Source organism: Besnoitia besnoiti, chromosome III (assembly GCF_002563875.1).
Source record: "Besnoitia besnoiti strain Bb-Ger1 chromosome III, whole genome shotgun sequence".
Taxonomy (NCBI): domain Eukaryota; phylum Apicomplexa; class Conoidasida; order Eucoccidiorida; family Sarcocystidae; genus Besnoitia; species Besnoitia besnoiti.
Window position 1 is genome coordinate 5,071,319 of NC_042358.1, and position 25,684 is coordinate 5,097,002.

Genomic DNA, 25,684 nt, shown 5'->3' on the forward strand with positions numbered 1-25,684 from the left:
TATATATATAGATACACAGATAGATACATAAATAGATAGCAACGTGATTCGCATGCATGTGTAGAAATACCTCTATTGAATCATTTGCAACACTCAGTCATGCTTGCGTAAGGCGTTTGTCGTATGCCTGCACAAACTATCTCGTTTCTGTCAAGTGTCCCTACTTTTCGGCTCCAGTGCTATCCCCCGGCCAGTGGGATCCGGTCACCTGCGTGCCCCCCTGAACCGTTGCCGGAATTTCAGTCCGCCGCGTATGCCATGGAGCGGAAATTATACCGCCTGCCAGTCCGGAGTCGACAACGGTTTTCTGGCAACGGAGGCGGCTTCATCAAGAGCCGACGTATAATGGCCAGCTCATTCAACTGTTTCCACTCGTCTTGCACATTAGATCACGCATTGACACGGTATCACCGCCGCTTTACGATATGGAGGCAATGGTTAGAAGAATTTCTTGTCAAGGTGTGTCCCATTTTCACTGACGGAAACAAGAGGTGGGTTAGCCGGTCGATCAAGCACATGCGCATGCACCCGTGTATCTGGAAGGCACGGACACTCTGTTAGCTGACCGTGCGCTGGAGTTGTGGATCTGAAGCGGCAGTTTCAGCCCGAGGGATCGAGACACCGACAAGGGTCGATTGGGGTGACACGCCGTCTCCGGGACTGGCGTGCATGCTGGCATTGCGTGCTCATGCTGGGCGCCGTTCATGCTCTGGCATCTCCCAAAGGAGGGAGACATTCAGAGGAGTATGGCTGCTGAAATCTCTCTCGTCTGTGTCCACTAGCAAAACCAACTGGCAACGTTGGCAACGCTGACTCGATCCCCTTCTAACGAACACGTGGTGATAGGCTCACAGACCGTATCCTCGGCCGAATGGTGATGCATCCGAATAAATAGCATCCCTCTACGAGCCACACGCTTAAGTAGGATTCGTCCATTTGTTCTTACTGTCGATACCACTGCGCCGCGAGATGAATCTCCTGCCAACTGCGCGCTGGTGTGCCTGCAACCCGTCGGGTTTTTCTAGGGAGGTATGCCGCGCTGGACACCGAAAAATGTGGCAAAGGGCGCACGCGGCTCAATCCGTGTTGACTCTCTCTGTGCTCCTCTCTGTTTTCTTCCATGCCGTGTTTCTCGACACACTCCCAGCTTTAGCGGAACTCAAGGAAACGAGGTCCCGTTGTGAGGAAGGGACAAACATGACCAAGTGCAGCTGTCAGGTCGAAGCAAATCAAACGACAGCAACGCTTCGAACAACGATGTCGCAGCAGAAAGCTGTCTTCCACCTGCTATGCGAAAGCAGCATGCAATATGCTCCGGATAAGTTAGAGGGTTCGACTGTCTGCCCCGCCGAGACGAGGAGCCTCCTTGAGTGCAAAACCGAAGGCAATAGTCGAGCCGCCGTTGACCCTGCCGGTACTACAAAACCGGTTGAAATTCAAACTTTCCTCTCCGAAGCCGATCCCAAAGTATCCTGGGAGACACCAGAAGCAGGCGAAAACAACACAAGGACGTTATCGATCCCTCAACAGTTATTCCCGTATGTCGACGGGGAATTCGTTGTCGGATGCCTTGACTCGAGCAATAACAAGGCTACCTGCCAAGTTACGGTCGCACTCGCAGCAAGAGAGTCTGCTACAGAAGGGCACAAAGCCCTCTGCGCATACGGCGAAGCGAGCAACAAGAAACACCAATCAATCACGCTCAGTCCTGCAAACAATAGCTTCGCTCTCGTGTGCGGAGACAAGGGAGAAATTGTGCAGAAGGACTACAAGAGTTCTTACTGCCCCGTCGGCGATGGAATGGAGGCCGCTACCACTTGCAAAGGCGACTACAAGACCATTCTTCCAGAGTATGAACAGGCATGGTGGGGCGGTGACGACGGCAAGTCGTTCACGCTGACGATTCCGAAAGAGAAATTTCCGGAGAACGAGGCGACGCTCATGATTCAATGCCAAAAAAAGTCCGACAAGCTCGGCTCGAAGAGCGGAACACCAGGGACCTCCAAGCCGAGCGTGTGCACCGTGCATGTCACGATCGAGGGAACTGGAAAAGCGAGCTCCTCACCGCCTTCTGCGTCTCTTGGCGCGACTGGCCTATGCGTTTTGCTCGTGCTGGCAGGCGCTACGTCTGCAGGTTCGGGCTACATCTAACAAAAGTACATACGCTTGCCTTGTGACGTAGAGGTCGCAGGTGCCAGCGGAAGGCATTGCCAACAGCCGAGTCAATGTTCATTGACCGTAGGAGCGTGCCAGACGGGAGTGCGGGGCAAATATCTTGATGGAAAGAGCGACGCGAGGAAAGGAGGTACTTCGACTATATTGGCCACGCACGGTTATTTTGGCTATCAAGTTGTCGCATCCAGCTGCACACTGAGACCCGTTCCATGTTAAAGGGCAATGCTGCTCTGTTCTTCTGACTCGTCTCCCACGCTGTGTAGCGACTGAACAGCCGGTGTGAGCGGGGACGTCACCTTGAATATGCAATTCATTCAACGGGTATGGATGTTGCAAGCTATTCATTCTACCGCATCTGCAGTGCGTATTCTTGGCAGGGTTGTCACTGACGCCGCTATCTGGAAGGATGATCCCGTGTCACCGCAGTCTGTACTAAATAATTGAAACAGAGCACATTGACAACGGAGGCATCGCGCTCACGGGAGGGAGGCGCTGGAGAACCGTTACGTTTCTTGAGGTGCTGTGATATGGGGGATTCACTAGAAACTAGGCAGGGATATGCAGTGCATAGCAAGACGGGCGAGGAGCTGCGCCTGCTAAGCGCCTGTCTTAGACACCGGGAACAGGGTAGCACACCGCCATTTTGCAGGGCAACGCAATAGCAAAACGTGTCAAGAGTGGCACCCTCGAATTGCACCAGGGAGGAATGGTAGGATGCCAAGCGCCGAGAGTCACAGAGATCCACCAGTACGCTGAGCCATAAACATTCAGGCACGTGAAACGTCGGAAAAACACGGGGATATTCCATGCTGTGCCCCTTTATTATAAGATATGGGGGGGAGGGGGAGGGGCATATCACGGTCAAGGGGCACGCATATGCGCACCCAGTGTTCATTTGTATTTCCTTCGGTCGGAAAAGGCAGCGCAACGATTCTCTGCCACGTGAAAAAATGCACACGGGGATCCATGTTTCCGCCAAATAACCTATGAGAAAGTGATGAAGAGACCGAGCCCTTTCCGAGAAAAAAAAGGGCATGCAGCTGGTATGTCAAAATGACATGAAGCCCTCTCGGAATAATCCGATAGGCAAATCGGTGTGCCCCCTGGATACGGACGACCTTCATGAATGCGAGGAAAAGGGCACACCAGGACTCTACATCAACAATTTGCTGGCCACGGCCGGTGGGAATGTAACCTGGGCAGAGAAAGGAAAGGGGGGCCAATCTCTACCAAGAACGCTGAGCATCGCGGAGGATAACTTCCCTTTCGTCGTCGCAAAATTTGTCCTCGGCTGTAAGGAAGGCGATACACTACCCAGTGGCAAGACGAAATGCGCTCACAGGTACTGTGGCGGCAAGAAAAACAGTAACAAAGAGCCAGAAAGTCATCTGTGCGTACGGCAGTCAGAGCAATCCCATTCACCAGCTGATGAGGATCTCATCCTCCCAAAACAGCTTTACCCTCTTGTGTAGAGACAAAGGCCAGATCGTGCAGACGAACTACCAGAAGTCGTTCTGCCCCGTGAGCGATGCGAAGGGGACAGGGACAAACTGCAACACCGACTGCACGACTACTCTCCCAGGCTACAAAAGAGGCTGGTGGACTGGTGACCGGAAAAAGGGTTTCACGTTCACGGTTCCGAAGGACGACTTTCCGCAGAACGAGGCGAATTTCATGGTTGAGTGTCAGAAGGGTAAGGAATCGGATTCGATCAGGAAAGCTGCACTAGACGCGGACGCGCCCAGTGTGCGCAGTGTTTAATTGTCGGTAGAACGAACTGGAGAGGAGAGCTTGTCGCCTGCCTCTGCCTCCACAGGATCCACGCGTCTTCTGCTCTTGATTGGAGGCGCAGGATTGGTGGCTTCTGCATTGGGCTCTGTCCTGAGCGTGTGATCGATACTGGAGGAGGCGTGTTGCGTGTGGTGCGGTTGTCTGGAATGGCAGGGTGGAGGCAGTTTGCGATTTTCGGGCATGCCCTCTAGGGAAAGGATGCGTCCTGACACTTCACGCCCATGGGTCGGGCTGAGTAGTGCGATTCAGAGGGCGTACGATTTAGCACTCCCTTTCTGCTTTAACTGGTGGCGGCATTCGAAACAATTCCAGACGCCTGCTGTGCATTATGCTTGAAAAGCTGACACCGTTGTGTCCCGCCAGGCCACGCTCAGTGGAACAGCACTACGGACGGCGTTTGGAAGACGTTGAACGCGTGACCAGCTGCCCCCGGACGCACAGGTTGTGTTTATCCGCCGCAATCTCCTGGTGCGCGCTATGCAGTGCGAAAGAGTCGGATCCGAAGGGCAGTTGCACGACAACATAGAAATCTTTTCTCTGTGTGTCTCTAGCTCACTTCAAATGACCATATGCTGTGCTTGTGCCTGTCGAAGCTGTGGTTTGGCGTATCCTGAGAGCAGCCTTCCGGTTGAAAGGGAGTATTCAGTTCACTTGCTATTCTTGCAGCCTGAAAGCAGACTGGCGACGTGGTACGGTATATGAAATCAGAATCGCACTCTTTCACCCTAAACCCTAAACAAAATAGAGATTTGCTGCAAGGAGTTGAGGGGCATCGGCCTCTTTTTTTACCCCAGCCAAAAGTGCGGAGCATAAAGCCTCCCCCGATACAACGATCCAGAGGGAGACAAGCTGGTCCGGTTTCGCCAATGGTTAGATATGTGTCATAGTAAGAATACAGGAAACAGGATACACTTGGGCGTATATTTGTGGGCGGGGAGGCTGGGAGCGAGTTTAGGGGATGCAAGGTATTCAGCGATTCCCGTGGTCTAAAGTGCCGTCCTAACTTCCCCCGGAGACGGTTCGAGCTGCAGCGTGAAGGGATATTTGTATCTGCGCGGGGACGGCGACACAGAAGGCCACGCCATAGTTGCACCGGCTGTAAAGAACACGGCGCAGTTATGCGTGACGTTGTCATGTGTATTATATCTCCTTCGATATATTCGTACACATAGTTAAAGCCTCGGCTTGAAGCGAATCAACCAACTACCACAATTGCTCCAGCAAAGCCAAAACGCTACAATGCTATGCACACAACAAAGCGTGTCTTCCGCATCGGCGAAAATATGCTTTGCAATGCATTTTTGATAGTTCTATCCCACGTATAACCGGTCAGATAATATTGGGAATTCTAATGCTCGCATTGTGCGCCCCAGGACCCCGCGAGCCTGTCCCATTTGTACGCATCGGCCTGTGCTCGAGCCTGCAGGCTCGCTGGTGGTGGACGTCAGCGAAAAGAAACCCGGAGGACACACGATATGCTACGGTGTGGTGATTTGTTTGCTTGTTCTCTCTTACGAGAGCAGCATTGCTAGGAAGTGACGCAAGCACTCCATATACAAAAGAAGAGTGTATCTTACAGAGGCGAAGGGAGCCGTGATCTCCCACCTCTGCCGCAAGAAATCGCTCGCCAGGCCGCGAAAAACCACTGTCTCAACTGGATGCAAGCTGGCCAACACGCTTCACCTTTTTGTATGGATGAGCACGTCATCTGCGCTTTTCTGCCCAGAATATGCTAAGCAGTTGACTGAGTGTGTGCAATGGTGCCATGCCATACTTCCTAGGCGGAGGACGGCGACTGGCCCCGCCCCGTCCCCCGCATGCTGGCGCGGTTCTGGCGGCGCCCGCAGCTCTGGCGGGATTCGAGTCCCCAATCTCTGTCCGACGATTCGCGTGTTGTCCCGCCCGGGGTCGCGGACGCCGGACGCAAGTGCTCCACACAACGGAATCGAACAGGACGTGTCTTCGCAAAAGAGCGCCTCCCCTCCTCCAGGTATATTGTTTGTGCGCGCCTGCGTCCCGTAATGCATGTGGCACAATGCGGGCACGGCTCTCCCTGTTTCAAGACTAGTGCCGCATGCCTGAATGCTGCGCTCTCCTCTGTGGTAGCACCCGGGGATGCTCTCAACTGCATGGTCGTGAGTGTCGCACCGTTTCTATCCAGACATTACATCGACGACATATTCCCGCCACAGGGGAAGCCTGAATAACCGCATCGATTTTGAACTACTGAGGCTTCTTCTAACAAGTCATGGCGCAACTGCCGCCGGCGACCCGGCGATCCCCGGCGCTCTTCTCAGCGCACCGGCACACGAAGGAACAGAAGTCTCGCGGATCGCGCCGGTTTTTGTTAACAAGCATGCTTCTTCTGGTTGGTCTCTTCACGTTGTCGTCTAGCACACCAGCCGACTCGATTGATGCTGTCGCGGCGAAAGCGACCTCTGCCTGTGTGAAGGCTGCCGGTGTCACGGAGTGTACCTGCGAAGAGGGTGAGACAGGCAAGACCATGGAAGCAGATCTTTCGCAAGATGCAAACAAGCTGCAAATTATGTGTAAAGGCGAGCTGAAGGGCTCGCCTAAGGAGCTGGAAGGGGAGGCAGTGTGTCCTGCGAGCACCAACAAAAAATGTAAATGCGATGATGTACCTAAAAGCCGCGGCGAGGACGAAACAACGTGCATCAAAATTGGAGACCTCTTATCCGCGAACGCAGGAGCTGTTTCGTGGAGGGCGGTTTCGGTTCAGAATTCTAAAGAGAAACCCAAACTCTTGACCATTCCGACGGATAGTTTTGCCCTTGTCGACGAGGGCTTCGTCGTGGGATGTGTAGATCAACTCAACACCGATACGAAGTGTAAGGTGACGGTGACGCTGAAGGCCAGAGCAACCGTCATGGACAATCGGAAAGTTATATGCGCCTATGGTGCGGAGAGCAACGGCGAACACAAGGCCATCACGCTCAGCCCGTCGCAGAACAGCTTTACTCTGGTCTGCGGCGAGAAGGGCGAAATTGTACCGGCGAACTACGTGGACGCCTTCTGCCCCCTTAGCGAGGGAAGCACGACTGTTGCCACCCCATGCGGTGGAGACTACAAAACTATTCTCGCGGGATACGAGACTGCCTGGTGGTCAGACAAGCCGGAAGGTTCCTTCTCATTTACCATCCCCAAGGACAAATTCCCTGAGAGCGGGGCGAAGCTGATGTTTCAGTGTCAGAAAAAATCCGATGATAGTCAGCAGAAACCCAAGGCGGAAGTTGCAAAAGGGCCGAGTGTGTGTAGCGTTGACGTCACGATTGAGGGCAGAGGGCCACCCAGTTCAGCTGTGTCGGCGTCCGTGTCAGGCATGCTCCACTTACTCTTGCTTTTCTATCAGGTGTTATCGCGTGAGTAAGCGGCTGTTCGCCAGTTGTCTGCTCGGGGCGTATGCCCCCAACCATGGAAGGATGTGGTGAACGCCGGGCTGGTGCAGCAGTTCAGAAGAATGCTAAGACGGTCGCCGTTGGCGTTTTGCTGCGCATTGGGGACGGAAGTCATCATGTGGCAGGGTTTTTTGTACCGTAACACGACCTGCTGGTCGTCCCTGCGTCCACAGATCCGTGTGACGTCAGTGAGAGGTCCAGTCTCACGTTAACGCTAGCTCAGGCGGCACATGATGTGTGCTGGTGGCTGCGAATGTTCACATTGTCCTTACCCGTGATTTACAGAGGACGCGCGCACCGAATAAAACTACTATCTTCCGAAGTCCACCCTCTCACCCCCCCCCCCGCACACCAATATAGTAAGTAATTCACGGCGACCGGCGACCGGCGCTTCCAGTTGTATCGCGACCCAGCTGGGCGGGAAAGAAAACCACCCATGTGCTGTTTGCAGCGACCCATCTGGATATCCCCTCCAGGGGCATCGCGCCTACGGGTTTAGGAGTCAGCATGCCGTGGTAGTAACTCCCTTCTCCGGGGGTTCCTCTCCTCGACGCGCGGGGCGGCTTTCCACTCGAGCGGTGCGGAGACGCCACGGAAAAAATATCAGGCAGCCTTGCCTTGTCTGTCGATTTTCGTATTCACCGTTTCAATCCCCTTACAGTTGGGGCACTAAGTTGTGCTTCAAAGAGATTTGCGTCCTACGTGTATTGCCTCCCTCTCGTTCTTGCACCCCACTGTCGCCCTGCTGGTGAATCGGCGTGTCTCACAGGCTTGCACCGATAATAAATGCATTGATGCATCTGCATGTCGGCGGTGCGCCCTTCTTCCTTGCTTTTATTTGCATTCGGTTTGGTTGGCACGTTGTGCGATAGAGTAACAACTTTTGTCCTTCATCAAAACCTCCTCAGCGCCATCATGAAGCCATTCTCGCGAACTCGTACCTCTCGATTGCGACTATCGGTTCGAGCGTCCCAAAGATCGGTACAACAGAAAATTTACTCATCTTTGGCAGTTGGCATCGTGGCAACGTTGGTTTTCGCCTGCGCGGCAGTGCTGCCTCACTATACATCGTTCGCAACACCAGTGGCAGAGACCAAGAAGTCAGCATGTACTCCGGATGAGAATCGGACAATATGTGCCTGCGTGAAAGAAAACGGAAGCACAGAAGGTTTGCTTGCAACAGTTTCCGGGAAGTCCAACGTTCTCCAGATTTCGTGCGACACTAACCAGACTTACGCGCCGAGTGGGCTGAGAGGGTCGAAGGTTTGTCCAGCAAAAGCAGAGAGCCTCACAACGTGCATCGCCGGCGACAAGAGCTCCATCGATATTGCAAGTCTTCTGGTAAACGCCCCGCCAGAACTGGGGTGGAAGCCCACCACAGACCAAAGAGGTGCCGAACAGCCAAAGATTCTAACTATTCCGGAAGGCACTTTCCCATTCACTGACGAGAAGTTCATCGTAGGTTGCCTAAACGGTGAACGTGAACGTTCCAATACCGCGTGCCACGTGACAGTAAAGATCTCCGCAAGACCTACAAAGACCGAGAACCAGCACGTCACGTGTGCGTACGGCGCAGAGAGCAACAAGAATCACCAATCCATCACGCTCAGTCCTTCACAGAACTCTTTCACGCTCGCCTGCGGAGATAAGGGAGAGATCGTCCAAACGGACTACCAGGAACGATTCTGCGCTGTAAGTGGGGACAAAAAAGCTGTCACAGCCTGCACTGGAGATTACAAGGCGATTCTCCCCTCCTATGAGAGGGGCTGGTGGGCAGAGTCCAGTGACCAGAAACAGACTTTCACGCTGACGATTCCTGAGGACAAATTCCCAGAGAACGAGGCGAAGTTGATGGTCCAGTGTCAGGCCGCGTCCGAAGCGATCGCGACCAAGGGAGACGCAGGAACATTGGAGGGTCCGACTGTGTGCAGCGTTGACGTTACGATTCAGGGCGCGGGCCCCGCCAGTTCGGCGTCTGCTATTGAATCGACGGACGGCACAGACATGTTGCTCCTTCTCGTGGGAGCTGGTATCTTCGCTCACTGATGGGGTGGCTCCATGTAGGCAGCGCCCTGGACAGATGCAAGGCGGTATGCGACTGTACACGTCAGTTGCTCGTGCTTCGTATCGACACCGCCACTGCGTACTACCCTGAGAGAAGTTTCGGTAGAGGTCAGCCAGCCGGGAGTTTTGCGGTAGTTTTCTCTTGACAACAGCCACGTTTCCGGCGAGGATTTTTCTGAGCTGCTGTGCATGTCTGCTTGCGGACCAAGTTCTTCTGCGAGAATGACTCTCACATCGAATACTGTGTCCGGTTCCGGGGTGCAACGTATCAACAACAAGTATAACAACGAGAGCTGCTGGCCTTCGAAAGGCATTCAGCGCTCCTTGTTCGAGTAGGCGTCCCGCAGCTGCCCCAAAATCAAACGCTGCCGGTATTTCGGCACTAGTTGGACGTCGTTGTTGGGCGTCGTTAAAGCACAACACTGGGCTAAGACATGTTGATCCCGGAATGCACAGCGAAAAAGCAGGACCGCGAGGAATAACCGCAGGAGGAAGGAGAACCAGAAGTCACCCCAGAAAGAGTGAAACAGTGGAAAAGTTTAGAGCAGGGAGAAGACTTGAGGACCACCCAATTAGGGCTGTTCTGAAGACGCGCTTGGGTATGGTTCTAACGTGGCAGGCGAAGATGGTGCTCCACGAGCGGTCTCACGGCCACACTCCGGGGTCTTTTTGTGCACTGATTACCTACTTGCACCGCACATAGCGAGTGGAGAGCCGACGAATAAGGCAAAACTGGGACGGGGAAAACGAGAAAAGAAAAGAGTGGAAATTCACTTCATATGGACGAAGGGCCGCGCACCGAACAGCACTGTTGAAGCACGGGGACAAGAGCCGTCGGAGAGAACCTTTGTTAACAGTTCAATGTATCATGGTGGCACTAGCAAATATTCGGCACAATCAATGACGATAAGCTGTGGAGTGCAGTATAATACCGGCTCTCTTGCCGAAGTCGGCCTGAGGTTTTATGCCTGTTGATAGAGCAGACCATATTAGAGCTGTTCTCCCACGGTTGAGCTTCGGCTGACACACATCGCATCGACTTGTAACGCCGGTGCTGGGGCATCGGAGCGACTCCACGGCACCGATGGCACGCGTCTGACGGAGCCCAGCTGCGGCAGCTTAAAGGGAAAAAAACACAGAGATTCATCCTTCACGAGACAGCTTGCACGTGGTTCTCTTTTTGTGCTTGCAACTCTGACTGGTTGTCGGACCAGTATTGCCAGCTTCAGTACTACCACAAGACGCATAGGAGTGTCATTGCCGCATGTGGCCTTCGATGTCGGAACACTCGCCGTCTCCCCGCTCGCCTTTGGCGGGTTCACTGGCGGGCTAACACTCTAGCTGGGCGAGGCGCTGGAACCCTGCAGAAACCAATGACCGATTGAGTGCGCCATGTTTTTCGTTGCAGCTGGAATGCTGCCCCATTTGATTCCTTCCTTCTGGACCTTTTACGAATTCACACGGCTGCAGGGTTGTAAGGTAGCATCGACAGCTGCATTTATTTTGGACTATTTCGCACCTTCGCCGTAGTACCCTCGTCGTGTTGGGACGTAGGCGTGCCCTTCGTAATTAGATAACTGCCGGCTAAAGTTACCGGTCCCTTTCTCTGGCTCTTCTCTCTTTTCACTCTGCCGCTCAGAAGAGGCGACATTTGGCTGGGCAACCTGAAGCCGGTCGTAGCGCTCAGGGTTTCGCCGCGACCCGCCATATTCGCCTTCATCGCATGAATCTGTTTTTTTCCGGACAGTGGCGCATCTTCCGGACAAGAGGAACCTGCAGCCACAAATTGGGCTGCCCCTCGTGGGTGTGAGGCCAACAGCAGCAATCGTCGTTGCGGTCTTGCTTTTGCTGCCTCACTCTCAATTCACATCCACCCCAACGTTAGCACTAGCGGCAGGCCAAACATCGAAATATGACGATACTGATAAGACCACTGTCCGCTTCTCCTGCAGCAGTGGCACTCCCAAAAGTGCCGCGAAATGTCTGCAAGTCTCTTCGCAGCGAAAAACCAGATCGAGCGGCAATGCGACGAAGCAAACAAGCAGCACGCGCCAAAGGAGCTGTCCGGGTCGACGGTGTGTTAGCTGGGCACGACGGACTTGAGTGCATGCAAAACCGATGACCAGAAGCCCTCGCTGAACATCAACTCGTTACTGGCCGGGTCCACCCCGAATGTAAAGTGGAAGCACAGCCAGTGCGAGATGCCTACGCGGTCCACATGGAAAACATTAGTTATTCCGGAAGACAACCTTCCGCTCACGGACACGCAGATCGCTGTGGGCTGCGTGGACAAGTCTCAGCCGCGAGCAACACACTGTAGGTCGACGTGACACTTGCGGCGCGAGCAGCGACCACAAAGCACAAAGCGTAACTTGTGCGTATGGCGTACACAGTAACCAGAATCATCAGTCCCTCACGGTCAGCCCTTCACAGAACAGCTTCATTCACGTTGGTGTGCGGAAGGGGCACATTGCGCAGCTGGACCACCCGAAAACTATTGCCCTGCGAGCGCGTCTGATGCTCCCGTCGCGGAATGCAGTGGGGAGTGCAAGGCTATGCTCCCGGCTTACAAAGACGGCTGGTGGACGGGCAAGAGCACATCGCATACACTTACCATCCCAGCAGATAAATTCCCTGAGAACGGGGCCAGGCTTATGGTCCACTGCCAAAAGAAAGATAAGCCGAGCGGCAAAGCCTAGGACGAACCGACCCACCGAACAGGGAGCGTCTGCAGAGTCGCCGTGACGACTGCAGGCGCTGGGGAACCAAGCTCGGCGTCGCCCTACTGGCCAATGGCTAAGGCCGATCTATTGCCCTTGCTCGAGGGAGCAGCTTTGCGGCTGCCGCTGTGACTCATCAGACGTAGATGCACTCCACTGTTTCGGAAACGAGAGCGTCCGCTGCGGGGGCCCTTCCGTGACAGCGTACAGCGTGCTTCTCGGTTCCATCCATCTGCAGCGTATGGAGGGATTGCATGTGCATGCTCAACCCCGTTCGACGAGACCCGAGGGCATCGGTGAGCAGAGTGTGCGATGCAGTTTCAGTTATTCGATCGAACTCAGCGCCGTAGTAACCTCCTTTTCACTCCGGGTCCCATTTATGACCACTGGCGTGTGTGGAACCAATATAGCGTACGTCCGCGGAGATGCGTTTCATTACTCGTAGACCTACGGGAATGGAATATCCACACTGTGCGAGGTGGGGACAGCAAGAATGTCCGTCGCTGCAACGCGAGTATCAGGCACAGAGCTACGAAGGTCGTCACTCAGCCACGACGCAACCAGTATGGAACAACGCTCTTCACAGCTCAAGTTTTCAAACCGTTTATGCCCCTCACGTCAACTGGAGATGCCAGCAACATTTTGCGTCACCCTCGATTCATACCGCTGCCACACAGGCGGCGTGTTCACACCACCGCTGCGTCGCGGTCTCGCACGAGTGTCCTCTGGACAAGACTGCAGACGAGGCCTCTGAAAATACCAGCAAGGAGCAGGACTTGTCTGCATGCCTGCAGCTTCTAACTCGAATGTGTGTTGTATGTATCAACTGGCGGTAGTGTGGCATATATATAGCGACTTCTGCGTATGAACCAAATCCTTCGACCCGCTCGAAGTAGAAGGCGCATTCCTCCGCAGAAGTGCCAGTCGGAAGTTCGGATACGTAGCCATTGGCGGGGCAGCGGATGATTCATTGCAATTCTCTTCGTTGCCCAGATGTGAGCGTCGGGTTTCGGCACCTTGGTCTTGAAAGGGTAGTGTTTGCCCAACACGTTTCTCGTGGGACGCTGCTCGAAGCATGGATTAGAAAAACCCATAAAAGGTCTCCGTGCTTGCCCATCTTGCAGGTACGGATAACAGTGCTCGCTTGACTGAGTTCGTCGGGCAGTAGTCTGTGAAACCGCTCTTTGGTGCCGACCCCTCCGTCCCCCCTATGAGGTGTCTCCTGGCACACCAACCCCGTGCAGGGAACCCCGCGCCCCCTGAACCTGAATGATCCTCCCCTGACAACAAGGTTGTATTCCTTCCAAGCAGGCTGCACACTCAAGAGAGAGCAGATAACCTGGACTTAGGCCTTGCAAAGATATAATTGAGACGCGGTTCCCTTCTCAGTTTAATAGTTTTCGTCTCTGTAGGCTCAGAGCTGCGCCGGCTAGAACCGCTCGCTGGACTCGCTCTGTGCCCGTTCAGAACGTTGTAATGTGGCAGTTTCAAATGCAGCTTGACAAGACTGGTGTATTCACTGAAATCATGCGCAAATCCGGTGAAATAATCAGGCAGTTAAGCAATTCTTCAGGGTGCATCCCTTATTTCCACGCCTCCTTGTTTACATACACAATGACGCCGCTGTCAAGTACTCGTCACAGAAGCATTGCGGGAGCCAGGGACCGCAGGCCTTCGTTGACCTGCCAGGCTCGACCAGTGGTAACCTTGATCTTTGCGAGCGCGCTGTTGCTTTCTCATGATTCTGTTTTTCCTCCAATCGGCATTCTCGCCTCCGAAGTGAAATCCAGTTGCGAGACACAAAACGGAATCACCATTTGCACATGCGAGGACCGCGGCCTGCCACAGTCTGCGCCCACTGCGCAGTGGCGCGAGGACTGTCTCGCACACGAGAGAACCAAGCTCCAGCTAACGTGCAACACTCAGCTGAAATGTGCTCCAGATGAGTTGAATGGCTCGAAGGCCTGTCCGTCTGACACAACAGATTTGTCAAAATGCACAGGAGCGAGTGACAGCGGCACGGACGGAAAAAAAACTTTCGAAAAATGGCGAAGGCAACTCTAAAATCCTGGAAATACCTGAGAAGAACCTCCCCTTTGTCGACGGAAGCTTTGTCGTGGGTTGTGTGTCCGAAGATACCAACACGGACAAATGCAAAGTCTCGGTGATTGTGATGGTGAGACAATCCACTACCGAAAGCGGAAAGTCACGTGCGCATACGGCGCGGGGAGCAACGGAACACATCAGGCCGTCACAATGAGTCCCTAGCAAAACAGTTTCACCCTCGAGTTTGGGAATAAAGGAGCAGTTCTACCGCCAAGCTTCCAGAAGGTGAACTGCCGGGTCACCTCGGAGTTTCCGAGTGTAAGGGTGACTATACGACCATTTTGCCAGCCTACCAAGATAAAAGGTGGACGAACGGCCAGAGCAACTCATATACTGTGACGATTCCGGAAGATAAGTTTCCTGCGGGGGGAGCGAAGATTACGGTGGGATGCAAGCAAAAGCGTCACGGAGAAACCGGGAAAAAGCGACCTGAAACCCGCGACAGAGTCGAAAACGTGCTACACTGATGTGACAATCGACGGCACCGGGTCGGCCGTTCTGCACTTCAAATGAGTCCGACACTAGTTTGTCCAGGGGTTCCCTTGATTATGGCAATCCTTGCTATCTTCTTCCCCATGACACCGCCTATGCAACCATTTGCCGAATCAGCATCAGTGCCGCAAGGCAATCTCCAAGCACTGACGCGGTTCTGGTTTCCGCAGCCGTTCGGCTTCGGGTTTGGAGTTCCTTCGTCCCAGGACAGATGCGATATTGGCAACAGTCAGTTGTGTGAATAACGGCGCTCTTCACAACGTTTTGATACTCGTAGTGTGTCCATGCATGAGCTGCTCCGATGTCTCATCTGGTGAACAGGAAGAGACTGAACAGAGGCAGTCGGCTCGTCCACCGTGTTTCCACTAACACAGAAACATAGCAGGGACTCCGCACTGTGAAATGTCAGAGGATGAAACAAGGTCTGGGCACTTGTGTACCATGTAGACCTCACGACACAAAAGAGCTCGCCTGACCTGAACAACACAGTCTTCTCTCGTTTCTCCGTCGTTAGCATCTCTTCGCAGTGTCTCGATTACAACGACTATCAGTTCATCTGTGAACGAAGCGCCAATTCTTGGTCTGCCACGCCGCACATCGTGTCGGTTTGCGCACGTAAAGGGGGATGCTCCAAAGGAGAGAGGAGTCAGAGCGGCAACAAGTTTGCGCAGGAGAACCCGAACGGAAAAACGTGTACCCGCGGTCAGACGAGTGAGCCTCAGACTCGAAAAACCGTGGCAGGCCCGGTGCCGGTGACAACCAAGGTCACCATCCCCGACCAACATTGCAAGTCCCTAGAGACAGTCTCTAACAGGCACGTGTAGGATAGTGACGTGGAATGGAAACCGGACTAAAGCATATAACGGGCAGGAAAAGAGTAATAAGCAACTGAGAGGAGCAGCAGCGCACGGCTCGCGTTCTCCGCGCGCCCGTGACACATGCCAGCATATAGGCACATCACAAATAGGTGGCGACTGCAGGCTCACTGGTCTTCTCCGGTTCAGCTTCTTGAGTGGTCTGATCTCGTCGTCGCTTCCAGCTTCTGGCGCCTGTCTGCTGCTCGGCGTCCCCTTGCCTTCTCACGCCCTGGACTGCGTACAAAGATACACGAGCCCGGCCGTCGCCGCGGCGGCCACGAGCGTCGGAAACGTGTTCCACTTCAGCGCGGCGCGCTCTCTTTCGTCGTGGGCTTTTCCGTACAAAGCAAGACTGTCTCCTTCCTCCAAAATTTCACGATTGCGGGCGGCTGGGCATGCGTAGACGGCTTTCGCCGGCGGCAAGGCGAATGAATCCGCGCCTGGCCCCTGTGGCGCGGAAGCACTCGAGCCGCTCTGCCGTCCCGGAACCCGAGGGGCGCCCGCACGCGGAGCACGCGCCTGCCCGCCCGATGCCGCCGCTGATTTCGCAGCGAGGAAATCGTCAAACATGCGAAGATACCGACGTGCCGCGGGCAGGAGGACGGCAAGACGCGAAAGAATTTCTTGCTCGTGCTGCAGAACGCGCAGGAAGGGCGACTGAGAAACCACAGGGGTCGTCAGTGAAGCGTGGAGCACGAGCGACGCCTTTGCCCTCGATTGCCCGTCCTTCGACTCCGAGGCGGAAGGGCGCGTCAGATCCTTCAAGAGCGGCTCTGGACTCGCTGCTTCGGAGCACCCAACTCCCTTCTCCAAACACGACAGCTCATCGACGGGAGAGGACGGCGACGTCGACACGTTTCCGTTTTCGTCGCTCGGCTCTGCTTGATGAAAAAAAGAAATGGACCCTTTCCCACTTCCGCAGCCTGTACGCGCGGCGGCCCCCGTTTTGCTGTGCTTGGCGTTCGGTATGAACCCGCAGGCCGATGCGCCGTACCAGGGCGTGTATTCAGACGGTATCTGGAAGAGCACAGAAAGGTAGGCGTAAAGCTTCACGTCCGCTTTGGTAGGCCTATCACAAAGAAGAAAGCGGGGACGCAAAAGAGGAGCGGGAGGTGTTGCCGACTCCCTTCCCGCCGGGGCTGTGCCCGGAGCGCCGGGAGGAATAGAGCTATCTTCTTGCTCCGGCTCGCTGTCCAGATCCAGGCGCTCCAAAATTTCGACTAAATTCCTTAGAATCTGCACGTTGTCAGTACCCTGGAACCGCGTCATGGCATTCCGCCGCCTCCTGTACAAATAAGGACTCGCGTACACGCTTGGCAGCGAGTGTCTGTACACCTGCGAAGTGAACTTGGCGTAGCACGGTTCACTGCACCAAAGGGTGAAGTCGAGGACTTCCGACAACTTTAAGTCAATAAATGCGGACAGAGCAGCCGAATCAGCTTGCAGGCGGGTGAGGCGAGTAGAAAGAGGCGCCTCCGAGGATGAACCGAGGGCGTCAAGATCTCGTTCTGCTTGGAAGAGAAGCTGAAGATGGTGCGAATCAAGGACTCCGTCATTGTAGAACGCCGCCGGCAAATCTCCAAGAGCCTGAGCCGCCGGGTACGTTGAGGGATTGAAAGAAATGCGGAGGTTGGTCAGCAGAGAGTAAACGCGAAGAAAAATAACGTCAACGTTGAGGAAAACTTCGCGTTCCACGCAAGAACGCGCACGAAGCAACGACGAAAGAACGGAACAAACGGAAGAAAAAGGAGCCCGTGAGGAGCTCGAATGAGTTGAACTCGGACCCGCTGGGGCTGGCACCGCTAAATCCGAAAAGAGGCGTGAAATAGCGCAGGAAGGAGATTCCGAAAACGAGGACGAGAAACGCTTATGCGACGGCAGTGACTGCAGATGCATTGTACGGTGATAGGTGACTGTTAGTGTCGGCAAAACGCCAGGAGATGAACCTCCTCCGACACAGACAGACGCGTCAGATCCCTCCATTTCTTTTTTTTATCAGAAAGCTTCTTATGAGAGAGGAGGAGGAAGCGGAGACACGAGACTTCTGACGAAGACAGACGGCAGAGCCGCGTTGAAAGACGGACTGGAGGGAGAGGAAAAGTGGGGAACGAGGACTGTAGTTAAAGAAGAATAGAAAGATGGAGCGTAGAGCCGATCCAACACAAAAGAAAAGGGTTTACGCGTAAATTCCTCGGCCGAGTGACGTAACCTGGCGGAAGAGACGAGAAACGACGGTTGAGATGGTGAGACGGGAGCAGACCAAGGAAAAACCCAGTATTCTTCTCTGCGCTTCTAACTCTCGCAGATACTTGCAAAAAAAAATACGGTGCAATTCACGTCAGTGTTTCAAAGTAAATTGCGCCGACGGAAAAATTGCACACTACTGCACTGAACCCTTGCCAGTGTCTCTCAATGCATGTCGCTTCTTCGAAAAGCTGCCTGCTGTTCACGTCATGCACGACGACACCTGCGGCGGTTATATCTTTCCTTAGCATGTTTTGTTGTTAAAGGTGCGTACACCCAAGGGCCACGGAACGGAGAGACAGTGTCCGTCTGGATTGATTCTTGGTTGCTGGCACTGTGTCCTGCGATACCCTCCCTCCGCAGATTTCATCCTGCACTCGCCGTAGATTGGGTAATTTGTCGCATTGTTGCTTGACCATCAGGTAGGAAACGAGCGCATTGTGATGCACGGAAACGAAACCATCTGATGTTCTTTCGGGACAAGATGAAGAAGTGACGGGTAATGCAGGCCGAACACAGGAGCAACCCAAATACATATCAATGAAGATCTTCATGGTAGCTCAACACAATTGCTACTAGCTCCCCTTACACTGCGACGCGCCTCCCCAACGGTGCGACGTTGGTTAAGGGCGCTCAAAAGACAGGAAGAGCTCAGCAAACGGGGAAAGGCAGAGGATTGTGAATGAATGAGCCAAAGCGCAAATGATCCAGATACGTATTTGTCGTATTCGCAACTGTCTGTCAGTCACTGCGTCCTACAGCCAAAGTTAGGGAGAGCGGCATTGACATTGGCAGGCGCAGATAATAAGCGGAACCGCGAAAATAGCGAGGAGCATAGGGCTTCATCACATAGCTTCATGCACCCCCCGATTTCGTCACCGGAGAATGGTTACACCGTCTTGCATCAACCACGCTTCCCTTTCAACCGTCTCCCGGTATATGAGCATCATCATCACAGGAGATTGGCACGTCTGAAAAGGAATGAATAGTCACGGACGTTTATATTGTGTGCATGCTTTTGTAGTTGAAAATTGCCCTCTGCAAGAGGGCGACATATCCGGCTGAGCCACTGTTTTGTGTTTTCGAGGTTTTCTGAAATGCGTCACATGAATGGCATCCGACGCTGAACACAGACGAGTCCTCACACCAAGGATTAAAACATTAGCGGCCTGCAGCCTTCTGAACCTGAGGGGGGGTTCAATGAGGAGCTGGTGGAAAGAAAGGAACAACGCGCACGAGTTTCAAGGGGAAATGGAATCGATACATGACTCCGCTGTATCATAATTAGCACAGCAGAGAGGGCACGTACGGTGGTTTGTGTATACAAACAATACTGCTGATCTCAAATGCAATGAGTATGCTTTCTAGTGGCAGCATTATAGCGCTGGTCCACGCGAGGGCCACAGCATCCAAAATAGATTAGAGATACAGAGACCCAAGTTCTCTACGATTGCACTATGCCACACCCCATTGCCGAAGACAGCTAGAAGTGTCGAAGTTCAATTTTCGTCCAGTGGCCTGATAACTGATAAAGCAGTGATTAGTTGGGAGCCTCTTGTTCAGTGAACGTGAGACGCACCTTTCACGTAGAATGCGAACTCGACTCGTATGCGCAAGCGGGGCAGCTGATCAAAAGTCTCAGAACCAGAGACCTGACGAGGAGGAAATCATCAAACTGTGCAGGGAGGATGCCGAACGACCTAGGTGTACCTTCTTATGGCCACTCCCTGTTCAGTGTTATCGGGACGCATGCTGCGTAGTGTCATGTCTCTGTTACGACTCCTGCCTGGTCTAGCATGCCGGTGCCTAGCCGGGATGGGTAACCAAAAGTAGAATACAAATCGTCAGACACCAGGTGCTGGTGTACTGGTAAGGCGCAGCGAGACAGTGGAATGGACCGGAGAAGGCGACCGCGTGTGAGGCAGGGAAGAAAGATGGGATGTAAATGTGTTGCCTCGGATCGACCGGCAGCTGTATCCAGTCGGTCAGTGATTCCTACGAAAACAGTGGCTCGAAGGAGACTCATCAGTCAGGAGAGGAGGCAGGCTACCCAATGGGCGTGAAGTTTCCAAGGGACGGAGGAAAGGAGAGGGACAAGTCCAACCTATGCCACGGACAAAAGACAAGCAAATAGAATCCTCCTGGGGCCACGAGCAGAGCAAGTCATTTACGCTGACGGTGCCAGAAGAGAAGTTTCCTCAGAACGAAGCAAAATTCACGGTTGGCTGCCAGAAAACGCCCGCAGCGAAGGGGAAAACAACGAGGCATGAAGTGCCAAAGCCGAGTGTTTGCACCGTTAATGTGACAGTCGAGGGCACGGTAGAGTCTACCGCGTCTACGTCTCTTTACGAAGGTGAGGCTGGAGTGTCCGCCGTTTTCGTTGTGGGTATTGCTGGCAGTTTGGCCATGTGGGTCCTGGTCACTTGAGCCTCTTTCATTCCAACGTGGCCGTGCCGTGTGGATCCGAATGATCCTGCAGGCGGTCGCGTGCTCGATAGCGTGGGTGCGCGAGGGTCGCACATGAGTTCCTCTTCTCATGTCATTGGAGTTCATGGTGGCGCTCCAAATTTCTTTCCTCGTCAAGTCAAGATCGCCTTGCGCTTCTGATTGCAGCGTTTGTATGTCGTCGATAAGACGCTCGGTCGGTGATGATTCATTTTGTGACACTACCTCGGTGGCATCAGCGTCTCAGTGCAATTACTAGCCTTCCCTAGGCTTTCACAGAACCGAGACCTGGATGCCGCTTGTCATGCCGGGGGGTTTATATCGCTGTTCACATGGCGCGGAGAATGGCAGCTTTTCACCAGAGCCACCTGTGCACATGAATTGGTCGTTAGAGCTAATGGCCAGCGAGCGCGGGTCGCGGCACTCTCGTGCTCAGGGGGACCTTGTACTTCCGTAGAGCCTAGTGTAGCAATGTGTGAGGTCACAGAAAAAGTAGTCTGCGGCTATTAAAGCAGACTGGTACTTCTGTCACACTACCTGAGTGACTAAACGCGGGATGAGGCTGAACTCGTGGGAATTGGGCTGGTGACCCTTCGGCCCCCTTATCGCCGGGGCTTGCCATGGGGACGCACGCCCTAAGAGACACGCATTACCAATTATCAGGATGCACGCCTGAACACAACACCGGTAGCAACAACGCGGAGAAGCGGCACTTCGCACAGTTACCAGATTCCCGTGTAGATACAAAGGGGGAACAGACACAAACAATATAGGTACTCCTGGCAAAAAGAGTCCTGTAGTGTGTCTCCCGCAAGACACGCATGGTAGGGCGTCACTTGGGAGACGACGGCGTTGCCAGCCGTGCAGCCTCGGCTTCACGTCAGCAGGGGGGCAGTCTTACAGCGCTCAGCAGCATCACCAGCAGAAGCCAGGTTTGCTTGCCAGCACAGGAGGCCTGCTTTATGCAGTCTCTGCACCGCTCAACTCACGCGCTCGTAAAACCGAATGCGGTAGCATCATGTGAGGAAAAAGAAGGCGAGACACTTTGCTCGTGTGCGCAGGAGGAGAATGCAGCCACCCGGAAGGCGGTTATCTCCGAGACGTCAAACCAACTACATCTGGACTGCAAAAATGAGCAGAGCTACGCCCCCGACGCTCTCACATCGTCGAAGGTGTGTGCTGCTGACAACAAGGACTTGAACGACTGCAGGGATGGAGACGGCCAAAAATGCATTGATCTGAACACGCTGCTGTCAGACACGACTAAGCAAGTGTCCTGGACGAAGAAGCAGAAAAAAACAGCCAATGAGCCTAGAGTGTTAAATGTCCCGAAAACGCTCTTTCCTTATGTCGACGGTAAATTTGTCGTCGGATGCCTGAAGAACTCGTCTCAGACAGTGTGTACGGTGGATGTGACTGTGGCGGCGAGGGCATCTGCCACAAACGAACAAACCGTCGCTTGTTCCTACGGTGAAGCAAGCAACGGAAAGCACCAGGCTGTCACCCTGAAACCTGGTCTCAATAGCTTCACGCTTGTGTGCGGGGAGAAGGGCGGAATCCAGCCAGCGAATTTCAAGCAGAAGTACTGCGCTCCGAAGGAAAAGCAGGGCGACGTGGCTGCCGAGTGTACCGGTGACTACAAAAGCGTTCTTCCGCTGTACGAGGACAACTGGTGGTCAACAGGAGAGACCCCGGAGACATTTGTCCTCACTGTTCCCGAAGGCCATTTCCCTGAGAACCCAACGAGACTCTTGGTGGGGTGCAAGTACACTGGCCGCAAAGGTCAGAAGGGAGCTGACCAAGGTGAAGAGCTGCAAACGACTGTTTGTAACGTTGATGTGACGATTGAGGGGACTGGGCCGCCGAGTTCATCCGCATCGTTTTCCGCGGGTGTGGCAGGCGCCCTCTCAGTGCTGCTGGGAGCATGTGCCGTTGTTGTGTAGGATGGCCTCGCGTTCACATGCGGCGACACAGTATAGACCTATGACGGACGGTGTCAAAGCGACCACGCCACGCGTTCCACACACGCTTGCAGCAATAACGAGTGCTGAATCAGTTGCTGACGCCTTCCACAGCCAGGGACATGACTCTGTGAGATTGGTATCTCGGCTGCACGTTTCCTCAACGACTTCACTGCCTGTTGAGCTCAGCGCTGTGTTGCTGCGTGGGATGGCCTCGCATTCACATGCTAGAAGGCCTCGGAGGCGAGGGGTCACAGAACTAGCGAGTGTACAACAGTGGTGCAGCTACAAGGGAAGCTGAGCCAGTTGTTACCGTCATTCACGGGCAGGAGCAGGAATACCGGTTGCACGCGTTCACAACGAGTTCGTCTCCTGACTATCTGTCCGGGAATGGATACGCAGAGGTTAGCAACACTGGAACACGACCGACTTTCCTGGTTTTCGGCCGCGAAGGTTTAAAAACGACAGCTATATGACCCAGTCCCTAGAAGGAGGCCACATGAAGCATCGTAAGGTGGGGACACGTCTGCATGCGCTCAAGTGCTTGCTATCCAGTAATTCATTCCTGTAAAAAATCGGCGTTCGACATTTCCGCAGCGCAAACCCCTATGCTACGAGAATGGTAATGCGGCTTTCGGGCGAACCTGTTTCGTCGCCTGCTGGGAAGCTGAGAAAGCAGCGTCTGAACTGCAAGAGTCGAAATATTGGACAGATGAGACATTCGCGAGGGTAAACGTATGACAGGACAACGTTGGCCCAACGGGCGTGTCCCCATTTCCTCGCCGCAGGAATTGAAGCGCACCGTGTGACGGGCGGTTCTGTACAGGATGGGACGATTCCAAATGTTTTATTTGAAAAAATTCATGTTAAAGAACTTTCTACTAAAGAAGTTCTTGAAATTCATTTTAAAAAAGTAATTTACTTGAAAAATATCGTAATTGTTTTATTTCTTTTGAAATATTAAGATCTACTTTATATTATGGTCAAACTTATATTAAACGACATGAACCATTTTCAATTTTTTTCACAAATTCAGGCAAATGTTATCAATAAATATTTTCTTACAAAACTAATAATTTTTAAAACTTAGGCGATTGCTTTTTTCTAGAAAAGGATGGAAAAAAATTACCTCCGGCCAGTCCACCAGCAGATATTCCTTGTAAGAGACCGCTTTATATTTTTCCCAAACAATTCGCCTCTGCGCAGCGGGAACGCCTGTACGTCCACACTCCTCCCCTTCCACTTAGACATCATCCCCTACCTGCGAGGTTCGCAGCTTGGCGTTGCTTCAGGGGACACACTGCTCACACCGGACTGTGTTCACCGGCACCAGCATGCAGCGATTTGGAAATCCCAGTCCAAGCGTTTCATAGTCGCAGTAGTGTTGATGCTTTATTGCATCACATCCGTCTCGTCTCTCGACTCATGTTATGTCCTCACAATATGAGCGGTTGCCGAGCTTGCCACTCCAGCGGAGTCGAAATGTGTGGCGAGTGCCGAGGGCACCAGCACCACGCGCACTTGCGAAAAAGACAGCAAGCACAAGGAGTAGTCCCTCACGGCAGAGATTTCTATCGATGAACAACAGTTTTGTCTTGCCTGTGAAACGGCCTCAATTGCGCACCCGATGGGTTAACAGATAGCAAGGTATGTCCTGCGGGTGCCGACTTGTGCAAATGCAAAGATAATAATGGCGGCTCAAAATCCATCGACGTCCGCACGCTCCTCCCCGGTGAGGAAGGTGTGAAGTGGATCCAAGGTACCGCGGTTGCTGAACAGGGCAAGCCGACGTCCTTGACTGTCCCGAAGGGCATTCTTCCATACATCAATGAGAGCTACGTTGTTGGTTGCGTTTCAGAGAATACTGCCAAGTGCACCGTCATGTGGCAATCAAAGCGCGAGCCACTGTGAAAGAGGACAGAACAATTACGTGTGCCTACAGATCCGGCAGCAGTGCCAATCAATCATCAGGACATCAAAATCAGCCTCTGGCAAAACAGCTTCACCCTGGTGTGCGGGGATAAAGGCCAAGTGCTGTCAACTCTATGCACAAAAGCGTACTGCCCTATTGCCCAAAGACCGCAGATGCCGCGAAAACGTGCGCTGAGAGATACTCGTCAGTCCTCCTTGCATATAAAGAGGGTTTATGGAAGAGAGGGGGACAACCGAATCCCTTTGTTCCCTCGATTCCGCAGGACAGCTTCCCAGAGAACGAGGCCAAGACTATTGTGGGCTTAAAAAAAGCGGTAATCCGAAATACGCAACAGCCGGCTACGAACCTGATTCAGACGCCACAGTTTGCTACGTCGACGTCACGATAGAACGGACTGGCATGGCAAGCTCTGGAGGGTCATTCCAGACGGGCGTAGCTGCGATGTCCTCTCTGATTGCGGGGAGTGCATTTGCCGGCGCTCTGTGAGTCGTCGCCCGCATCACAAGCCTCATATTAGTGGGCAGGGTCGTTTCTAACTCGGGTGCAGATAGTTGTAGATTGTGTGGGTACGAGCGGCTTTCACCTCTCAGAAAGAACAGGCCCATATCCGTAGCTAACTGCGCCTTTGAGTACACGCAGGGTATGTTGACGTACAACCATCTGGAAACATGCCTCACAGCCATATGCCGCATTCGCCACGAACGACGCTTTTGCCGTCTCGTATGTCTGGGATATTATCCTAGTGAGGTGGTATCCAACAATGAGGCATCCTTAGCATCGTACTACAGCGTTCGAAGCAACTCTGTGCGTCACCGGTTGCGACACCGGCAACGCCAGCGTTGTTCTACTCTTTGTCTGACGTCGCTGCGCCTCTATGCACAGTTGTTCTAGACTGATCGGTCTGTATCGAGCAGCGAGGATGAATGCAACAGCGGCAGTATATGCTTCCCAGACAGAGGGAGGCTGCATCGTGAAAGAAATGATTTCTGAGAGGATTTAGTTTGGACATTCGTTGCATAGCACTCCATGCACCCAAGCATAAGCGACGAAAACAAAAGAGCGAGACATGATTTACGGTGGAAAGAATAGACTCAAGGCATTTCCTCAGTGTGAGGCAGATGCAATGCCTTCAACGTCACTCGGAGCACTAGCACAGGGTATTTCCATTTCACTCTGTGGACGGGGAAGAAAGGGATGGGAATCGGTTGAGAAGCGACCTAAAAAGCTGGAGATCGACACCATGTAGCAATGGCGGTGAGGCTCTCATGAGCAGATGCGGCAGGAGCAACTATCAAATAACAGCGACAACGCGACAGAAAAATGCCAAGGAGCACCCGTCTCAAGACTAATGTAAGCGGATTGCAGTGTGCTGATGCGAAGGCCAAGGGGAATACAACCACGCCATGATATATGCATTGGCCAAAAACGTCCATTTCTTGTTGTCACGTAAGGCGCTTCCTCACCGACTCGACCAGAGACA

At 53.4% G+C, this 25,684-nt stretch overlaps 6 protein-coding genes across 6 annotated transcripts; 5 read left to right on the forward strand and 1 right to left on the reverse strand.

Moving 5' to 3' along the window:
• Positions 1-969: 969 nt before the first annotated feature.
• BESB_050090 (SAG-related sequence) lies at positions 970-2,151 on the forward strand (the record flags this gene model as incomplete). The annotated part of the gene is made up of 1 exon (XM_029363460.1): positions 970-2,151. The coding sequence occupies one exon, from the start codon at positions 970-972 to the stop codon at positions 2,149-2,151; it is 1,182 nt and encodes a 393-aa protein (XP_029220826.1).
• Positions 2,152-3,603: 1,452 nt separating this feature from the next.
• BESB_050100 (SAG-related sequence) lies at positions 3,604-4,068 on the forward strand (the record flags this gene model as incomplete). The annotated part of the gene is made up of 2 exons (XM_029363461.1): positions 3,604-3,868; positions 3,992-4,068. 2 exons carry the CDS (start codon positions 3,604-3,606, stop codon positions 4,066-4,068), a joined length of 342 nt encoding a protein of 113 aa, XP_029220827.1.
• Positions 4,069-6,214: 2,146 nt separating this feature from the next.
• BESB_050110 (SAG-related sequence) lies at positions 6,215-7,354 on the forward strand (the record flags this gene model as incomplete). The annotated part of the gene is made up of 1 exon (XM_029363462.1): positions 6,215-7,354. The coding sequence occupies one exon, from the start codon at positions 6,215-6,217 to the stop codon at positions 7,352-7,354; it is 1,140 nt and encodes a 379-aa protein (XP_029220828.1).
• Positions 7,355-8,297: 943 nt separating this feature from the next.
• On the forward strand, positions 8,298-9,428 carry BESB_050120 (SAG-related sequence; the record flags this gene model as incomplete). Its single annotated transcript, XM_029363463.1, has 1 exon — positions 8,298-9,428. The coding sequence occupies one exon, from the start codon at positions 8,298-8,300 to the stop codon at positions 9,426-9,428; it is 1,131 nt and encodes a 376-aa protein (XP_029220829.1).
• A 6,415-nt stretch (positions 9,429-15,843) lies between these two features.
• BESB_050130 (uncharacterized protein) lies at positions 15,844-17,604 on the reverse strand (the record flags this gene model as incomplete). The annotated part of the gene is made up of 1 exon (XM_029363464.1): positions 15,844-17,604. One exon carries the CDS (start codon positions 17,602-17,604, stop codon positions 15,844-15,846), a length of 1,761 nt encoding a protein of 586 aa, XP_029220830.1.
• A 3,527-nt stretch (positions 17,605-21,131) lies between these two features.
• BESB_050140 (SAG-related sequence) lies at positions 21,132-22,253 on the forward strand (the record flags this gene model as incomplete). The annotated part of the gene is made up of 1 exon (XM_029363465.1): positions 21,132-22,253. The coding sequence occupies one exon, from the start codon at positions 21,132-21,134 to the stop codon at positions 22,251-22,253; it is 1,122 nt and encodes a 373-aa protein (XP_029220831.1).
• Between the last annotated feature and the right edge of the window lie 3,431 nt (positions 22,254-25,684).